Here is an 8,667-nt window from a genome sequence, read left to right as displayed (position 1 = left end):
AGCAGAAAGAATTACGTTTATTCCCAGCTTCTGAAACTTGTAGATTAACTGCGTGTGAAATTCTTTCAGGATTCTAAGGTAGAATTAGTAAGAGCCATATACACTTATTGTATAGCATAAAAATATAAAATAAATTACGCAAAACCCGTTTTCTGATGTGTAACCATATGTCGTGTGCACACTTTTAACTTGCCTGCCGCTAGAGGGCTACTGTCGCGCCAGCTGTCAAATGTTGGCATATTTTATACGTATGAGTTGCGTGACTGTATCTATTAGACTGTGGTTGATACCTTCCATCAGCTGGCAGCGTGGTAGTCCGTATTGGCAACATAGCACTGTAGTTCCAAGTCCGGCCGTGACCCAGCTTTCAAAAAAATAAGTATTATTTGTTTATGCTTCCTCCTCATCTTTACATTCGTCATGGCGGCGTTTTTAGACAACGATTTGATCGAGTTTCTCGATTTTATTGAACACATTGAAAACATTGAACGTGAAAGACAGTTGCCACGAAGATATGTAAGGGACATGGAAAATCCGCTTGAATATTATAACGATGACCAATTTTTTAAACGATACAGATTCTCCAAGAATACTGTTATTGAAGCTATTTTGCCGTTGGTACAATTTCAAGAACAGAGGACACAACGAGGCCTTCCTATCCCTCCAATTCTGCAAATTCTATGTGCACTCAGATTTTATGCAACTGGAGATTTCCAAGTAAGTATTATTTCAAATAAGGCATTATGCTTTTAGGTATGTCACATTATGATTAATTAATATACTTAGGCCTTCCTCCAATCCTGCACATTTTCTGCACTCAATGCAACTGGAGATTTCCAAGTAAGTATCATTTCAAATAAGACATTATGCTTTATTATTAACGGAGAAAAATTCGCTCCGGCGCATGTGTTTAATAAGTATGTCTTTTCCAATCCTGCAAATTTTTTCTGCACTCAATGCAACTGGAGTTTACCAAGCAAGTATGATTTCAGATAAAGCATTAACTTACGCTTTTAGGTTAGATCGTATTGTGTGTAATAAATAGGCCTAAAGACTATTACTGATGATAGTAATGGGTGTAGGACGGATTAAATACACGTGAGCTTGTATATATGATAGTAATAATGATAGGGTTACATATATTGTATCTGCTTCATACTATATTTTCAGATTGTTCTTGGTGGTCTGCAAAAGATACACCAGACCACGATAAGCCGTATCATCAGACGGGTTTCCACCGAGATAGCACGGCATTTGAGACAATTTGTGAAATTTCCATATACTGAAGAAGAATATGGTGTCAATAGGGTTAAGTTTTATACAATCTCCCAATTTCCAGGCATATCAGGTATAATAATAATAATAATAATAATAGGCCTAATAATAAAAATGTAGTTGATGAAGATGATGCCTATAATCAAAGTCATCAAATAACAATAACCAAGTAATAGTAGTAGTAATATAGAGCAGTCTATGACATTCTTTACAGCACTTCACGGAAAGTGGGCCCGGCGTCAGGGCTTGTTATTCCTGGTGAATGGGGTCCACTACAGTTGCTAGAGTCGACTATTAAAATTACAGTATTCATATTGTTTACTAACCTTGACTATAGAAGAAGGTTTTGAAAATGATGTTCCTCTGCTGCAACATATTCCTGACATCTCTGAAGGAAATTGGCATTTACATGTGCAAATTCGTCTTCTGTAATTCTCCCGACTTCTCGTACAATACTGTCTTTTAACTCATGGATTATCTTTTTATACTTTATTTTTTAGATTTCCCATGAATAGAAATTGCAGGCTGACAAATCGGGGTACCTAGAGGGCCATAATCCCCTACTAATAATCCTGACCTCGAATATTTCGCTTAGGCCTATCAAATTCAATGTTTCGGCAGTTGCAGTTGCTGAATGGGCAGTTGCTGAATCCTGCTGGAAAAAAGCAATCTGACACTGTTAAAAAAAATGGGTTGAGTGTTTGTGTTGTATCTGTCAGCATTGATTGTATCGTCAAAAAATATAGGCCCTATAATCCTGTGTGCAGTTACAGTGCACCATATGCCAACCTTCTCATCATGTAAAGGCGTTTCATGAATGAGATGAAGATTTTCTGTACTCCAGTGTCTATTGTTTTGCATTACAACATGGCCATGAAGTGAAACCAGTTTCATCTGTGAAAATAATCGGCAACACTTTGTAAAACCCAGTAACAAAAATTCACATGACTCTCATCTCTAGGCTGTAATTCATGCACTTTTGTGACTCTGTAGGGCTTAAATTTAAGAATTTTAGTGGCTCTAAATGCTGTAGTTTTTGAAACGCCCATTTCTTGTGAGAGACTGAGGAGAAATTTTCGAGAAGAATGTTCTAACATTTCTCCTATCTCATTGAGTTTTTCCTCAGTAAATACACTTGGGTTTCTCTTTCCATGTTTATTCAGAACTGATACCATTTCTCTAAACTTTTTTACGAGGTTTAATATAGTCTTCTTATGTGGAACGGGAACACAAGGTAATTGTGTTGCAAAACGTCGTCGCACTGTTCCACAAATCTTCGTTATCAAGTAACACTCGACAAGATAAATTCTTTGTTGTAATGTAAACTTTTGTGGTGCCATATTAAGCCACAATCTTCAACTAAGACGTATGTACATCAATACAAACAACAACCGAGCTCATAGGCAACTGAACAGTAGCTATCAGTTGCAATGTGACCATGTGCTGTGTCCTTGAAGGTAGGGAAAGAGAGAAAAGGCACAGACAGAGAGAAACACTGTGCGTGTGACTGTAGCGGACCTTGTTCACCGAGAATGACAAGCGCTGACATTGGGCCTGCTTGCTGCTGAGTGCTATAGAGGATGTCATAGACTGCTCTGTTGTAGTAGTAGTAGTAGTAGTAGTAGTAGTAGTAGTCGTGGTGGTGGTGGTGGTGGTGGTGGTGGTGGTGGTGGTGGTGGTGGTGGTGGTGACAGTAGTACCTTGCGAGTGATAAGTTTGTAAACAATGACAGTGTGTCTCTAGTGCAGTGTTCGGCAACTGGTGTGCCTCCACAAGGTAAAAGGTTCGACACGAACTTTTACCTATTATTGTAAGAGATTAATCAAATTAATTAAAATTAAAATAAAACTGTTTCCATAAATATATTTTTGCATATAGGCTATTCGGTATCTCATGAAACCTACTTGCATATGAGGGGAAGGAAAAAGTTGACTGAGAAGCTTCCCTCCCTTGCTACGCTTCGACTTGCAAGCTAGCTAGCTCGCTTACCCTCACCATAAATTCATACTATGAGTAATGGCGCACGAATGCGTTTGGTTTCACAAGATAATGAATGACCTTCCGTAGATGGAATTTTGAAAATGTTGGAAAATAATTGTCAATTTTAAGTAAGATACTTATTTATTCTTTATTACATGCTATTTTTTTATGTTGGTGAAGAAATTAAATGTAGGCCTAATTTATTTACTCAACATTGTTGTATTCTTTGCTTGTATTCTCGCCTCTACTGCTGCGCTGGCTATGTTGCAGTTTCTTTGTAACACCGTATGTTTTGTGTACCATACCCAGCTTTTCGAAACATTATATTTTATTACTTTATTGCCTGTCGCTTTTATCAGAAGCTGGGAGCATAACATGTGTTTATCATTGACCTGACTTGGGATTGTCACCAGGTTTGAAGTTTCCCATTTCTTATAATAACTGACAGCTTCACACCTTATGATATTTGTTATAATAATTGACCCCTCTCTGATATTCTTAAATACATTTACAATTTTTGCAGACAGTATGTCTGAGTTACTAAATACTCAATGTCACATACAGGTTCAATAAAACGTGTCAGATTACCTTTAGCAGAGAATTTTTCAAGATATGTTTCTGAATGATTTTTCTAAATTTAAAATTTTGCTAGAAAATGGCATGAGAAAAAATTTTGACATACAGGATTGGTCAATTGGATGGCCAATCACAAGACAGTGATATCTCAAAGCAACAATAGTTACAATTATTTCAGTTCTATCACAGTTGTGCTCTGAAGCAGTAGAAAAATTGTGATTGTTAGACAGTTTTACTATTTTCTATTATTATTAAACTATTTTATATTTTCAAGATGGACAAGTTCTTATACCGAGTGTTCTGTCCATAGTGGTGAAACCATTGAGCCCGAAAAAAAAGAAACAGAAAGTAGTGCACCAGCAATATAGTGATAATTATTTATCTTACGGGTTTTCTTGGTGTGGTGACAAAACGTGCCTAATTTCCGAGTGCTGTGTGTGGTGAAAAACTCAGTAATGCTACTATGGTTCCCGGTAAATTTAAACATTTGTTAATAAAACATTCCTTTCTGTCAAGCAAAGATGTGAATTATTTTCTTCAGTTGTTGGAACAAAATAAAAAAACAACGTTCATGACGATGTTGGTAAAAAAAACACATAATAGCTGAAACGTTGTTAATGCCTTCCTGTAAATAAAAAATGGTGAAGATAATCCTGGATTCAGAAGCTGTCAATGAAATTTAAAAAATTCCTCTCTCTGCTGACACAATCAGCCACCAATTTAATGACATGTCCAGTGACATTGAAGATGTTATGAAGGAGAAAATAAAGAGCAGTCAGAAGTTCTCACATCAGATCGATGAGTACACTGATTTTGGATGTAATTGCATGTAATTTTTTTTTAATGCAAAGAACTGCCCGAGTGATCATTCGGTGAAGAAATATTTCATACAACTAATGAATATGTGGTCCATAATAAATTAACATGGGAAGATTGCATTAGTGTTTGTACAGACTAAGCCACTTCTATGACACGCCGAGTAAAAAGATTCATGGCTAGAGTATGTGAAGTAAATCCTAACATATGGAGCGACCATTGTCTCATTCACCATGAAGTCTTTGTTGCTAAGTCTTTGCCATATCCTCTGAAAATTGTGATGAACGAAGTAGTAGAAGTCGTGAACGTCATCAAATTGCGACCCCTAAATACGCAGCTTTTTTTTTGTTTTGTGTCAAGAAATGGGATCCGAGCACACTACACTTCTGCTACATACAGAAGTGCAATGGTTATCGCGAGGTAAAGTGTTAGCACGAATGTTTGAACTTAGAAGAGGTACTTGCATTTTTTACAATTGAGTGACATGAGTATGTGGATTTATTTGCAGATGATGAATGAGTACCTAAGTTGGCATATCTTTCCGTTATTTTCGTACAATTGAATGAGCTTAACAGAAAAATGCAAGGTAGAAACGAAAATATTGTGACTAGTATGTGTAAGATTCAAGGATTTGTGAATAACCTTATTTGTGGATAGAGATTATTGAAAATGGGTCATTTGAGATGTTCTCAATTGTATAGCCCCTTGCTGACGATAATAAAATGTTGATGTGTTTGTGAATTCAAAACATCTTCCGAATAATATACTTGCACAAGAAAAATTGGCAGATTTAAAAGCAGAGAGAACATTGAAATTAAAACTTCTCGAAGTGCCTTTGGAAACATTTAAGTTGTCAATAAGGAGTGAATACCCTGCTATCTCTGAGATGGCAGTTAATATGTTATTGCTATTTTCAACTACATATATGATGAACTGGGCTTCCTGAAATTAAAACATCAAAGAGAGAGAGACTCAAATCCATCGATGAAGAAATGAGGCGTGCACTGTCAACGATTCCACTACAGATCAGTCACCTGTGTGCATCTAAGCAGGCCCAAGTGTCACATTGAATGTATGAGTAGAGTTATTTACTTTAATATTACTGTAGTAATAGAAATGTGTATTTTCTACAGTGAATTAATTCATAAATTGTTAATAAATGCAAGAGTCGATTTCTGTTTTATAATAATGGTAACACCAATAATAATAATAATAATAATAATAATAATAATAATAAATTTGATTACATTACGTAATTATATTAAGAGAGTCACATCATATGTTTTTGAGGGGATTAACCCTTTTGAGTCCCATGTTGGGTGACATCCGCAACTGAATATCCGCGTTGCAGTCCCACGGCAGGCAGCATCCGACACATTTCTTGCGCAGACTGACTGCGGTATTTAAATTCGACCGCAAAGTGTTAACATTTTGGTGTGCCATGTTGAGTCTAAACCTGTCTAGGGTGAGTAGAAAAAGATTGCGGAACACTGCTCTAGTGCATTGAACTAATACCAACATTTTTAAAGTTTTCACTGTATGTTATTTCTGGATCTATTTCAGGTGTAATAGATTGCACCCATATTCCTGTTCTGAGTCCTGGGAGGCAGTTTGCGGAATTGTACAGGAATAGGAAGGGTTGGATGTCTCTCAACGTCCAACTGATCTGCGGGCCTCGCATGGAGATCCTCGATATTGTTTCCCGATGGCCAGGTTCCACCCATGATAGCAAAATTTTTATGAACTCTGCTATCTGTCAGAAATTTGTTGATGGCACAGTTCATGGAATTCTGCTTGGAGATAATGGATACCCTCAGCTGCCGTACCTTTTTACTCCTCTGCTGGATCGCCATGTAAAAACGCCTGCAGAGGAAAGGTAATTGCCAATTGCATACTCACATACAGTAACATATGGATTTGGACATTCTCTTTGGATTGGAAGTTGTATAATAAATTTAATTGATTTCATCACCTAATTATTATGGAAATTTGAAGTTACATTACATATTTTATATATATATATATATATATCAGTGTGTGTGTGTGCGTGCGTGCGTTTGTGTGCGTGTGCGTGCACGCGTCTCTCTTAAACATGTAATGATACCACTGACAGTAGATTCAGATTTTTAAATACTATTCAATTTGTACCTCTGTGTATTTCTAAAAACAAAACTCAAAGTTGCGTTTTTTGCTTTTTAGCCTACCCTCACAATTATACACAACTACATATATATATATATATATATATATATATATATATATATATAAACTAAAACAATTGTCTTTAGAGACAATTAATATTAGGTACCCTCCACAAAACTGGCTTCATTTATACACTGACGGATCCTTGATCTCCAGAGAACAAGGTGCCGGTGCAGGTGTTACGTGCTGTCTCTTCTCACTTTATAGATCTCTTGAGTATGGAACAACAAGTTTTGATGGTGAAATCATTGCAATAAGTGAAAGTCTCAGGAATTTTCTATGCCACATCAATAAATTTAAGAATGCAGTTATATTGTCAGACTCCAAAGCAGCTGTTCTATCAATAGTCTCTCAAAACACACCTTCATCTCAAACAGTAGAAATAACTAAAATGCTCTCTCAATTAATATTACTCAATAAAAGAATTGTATTCCAATGAATACCATCCCATTGTGGAATCCTGGGAAACGAGAATACGAATGCTTTAGCAAAGAAGGGCAGCACTGCTACTTACAGACCTGTTACTAAATTTACGTATTACTCTGTGAAAAGATTTATTAAATCTGCATACTTAGACTTCAACAAACAAAATTTGATAACACAATCTCAAGGAAAAAATGGAACTCTCTGCATCATAATCCACAGTTAATTCCCGATTTACCACGAAAATCGTCTGTAACTGCCTTTAGATTGACGACAGGCCATGATTGTTTGGCCAAACACCTGCATAGAATTGGAATATATCAGTCCCCTAACTGCCCATTGTGCAACTCAAACCAAGAAATGGATTCGGAACACCTCAAAATCTGTGCTTCAGTGGCTGGCCATGATAATATCTTTGAAAAATATTGGAGTGCAAGAGGTCAAATGACTATTGTCAAACACCTGGCATTAGAAACCAACCAACCATATATGAATATTGAAACAATAAAAATATCATAATTGTAATTTGTGCTTTTCATTTTAGGTACAACAGAGCCCATAGGACTACGAGAAACATAATTGAAAAGCTGACTAGAGTATGGAAGCAAAGGTTCCCATGCCTGAGGAAGAGGCTTCTCACAAAACCAGTGACAACTCAGGCTGTTATTGTTGCTTGTGCAATTTTGCATAACATTGCCATTCTCAGACAGGATAACTTTGAGAATGTGGAAGAAGTTCCACTGGATACTGTACCTGTAGTCAATGCCAATGCTGTGCAGAATTCACGTGGACATATTGTTAGGCAGCAGTTCATAGAAAGACATTTCATGTAATAATAATCATTGAAAATCTGTACCATTTAAAAAATTGGCCATTGTTGTAATGTTTGAGTGGATTTTCCATGTCCCTTAAATATCTTTGTGGCAGCTGTCTTTCACATTCAAAGTATTCATTTTCTTAAATAAAGTCGAGAAACTCGATCAAATTATTGTGTGTCAATCATATATATATTTTTTTAATTGGATGTTTTTATGTACTTTAAAATTATTCTGTTAAATCAATTGTAACATGTTCAAATTTTCAGTCCTTATAGTCACCTGTATTTGTAGACTAATATTAGTTGTTTTGAATAAAATAAATATGTATAATATGTAGCAATTTTAAGATTGAAATGAGTACTCGTAATAATTTTAACTAACAATTTCAAACTTTACTTAGAATATTTGGCTGTTACTGTATTATTAGTAACCCAACTAGAAGTAGCCTACCGTAATTATTGCATAGACAGTATTGTAAAAAAAGTTTGATACAGACAGCTACAATGTTGAAGTGTTGGATTCCTCATTTTCTGATCATTCAGCAGTAATGTTGCCATTAACTGAATACATAATTTTG

The 8,667-nt window shown here is 35.9% G+C and overlaps 1 protein-coding gene across 1 annotated transcript; it reads left to right on the top strand.

Moving 5' to 3' along the window:
• The first annotated feature begins 812 nt into the window (after nucleotides 1–812).
• Nucleotides 813–8,426, top strand: LOC138694831 (putative nuclease HARBI1). Its single transcript, XM_069818943.1, has 4 exons — nucleotides 813–840; nucleotides 1,171–1,348; nucleotides 6,211–6,523; nucleotides 7,817–8,426. Exons 3-4 carry the CDS (start codon nucleotides 6,291–6,293, stop codon nucleotides 8,103–8,105), a joined length of 522 nt encoding a protein of 173 aa, XP_069675044.1. The 5' UTR covers nucleotides 813–840; nucleotides 1,171–1,348; nucleotides 6,211–6,290; the 3' UTR covers nucleotides 8,106–8,426.
• The last annotated feature ends 241 nt before the right edge of the window (nucleotides 8,427–8,667 follow it).

The sequence above is a fragment of the Periplaneta americana genome, chromosome 2, assembly GCF_040183065.1.
Source record: "Periplaneta americana isolate PAMFEO1 chromosome 2, P.americana_PAMFEO1_priV1, whole genome shotgun sequence".
Lineage (NCBI taxonomy): Eukaryota > Metazoa > Arthropoda > Insecta > Blattodea > Blattidae > Periplaneta > Periplaneta americana.
The sequence above is the reverse complement of the archived record's forward strand: the minus strand, read 5'-3'. Positions and strand labels throughout refer to the sequence as shown.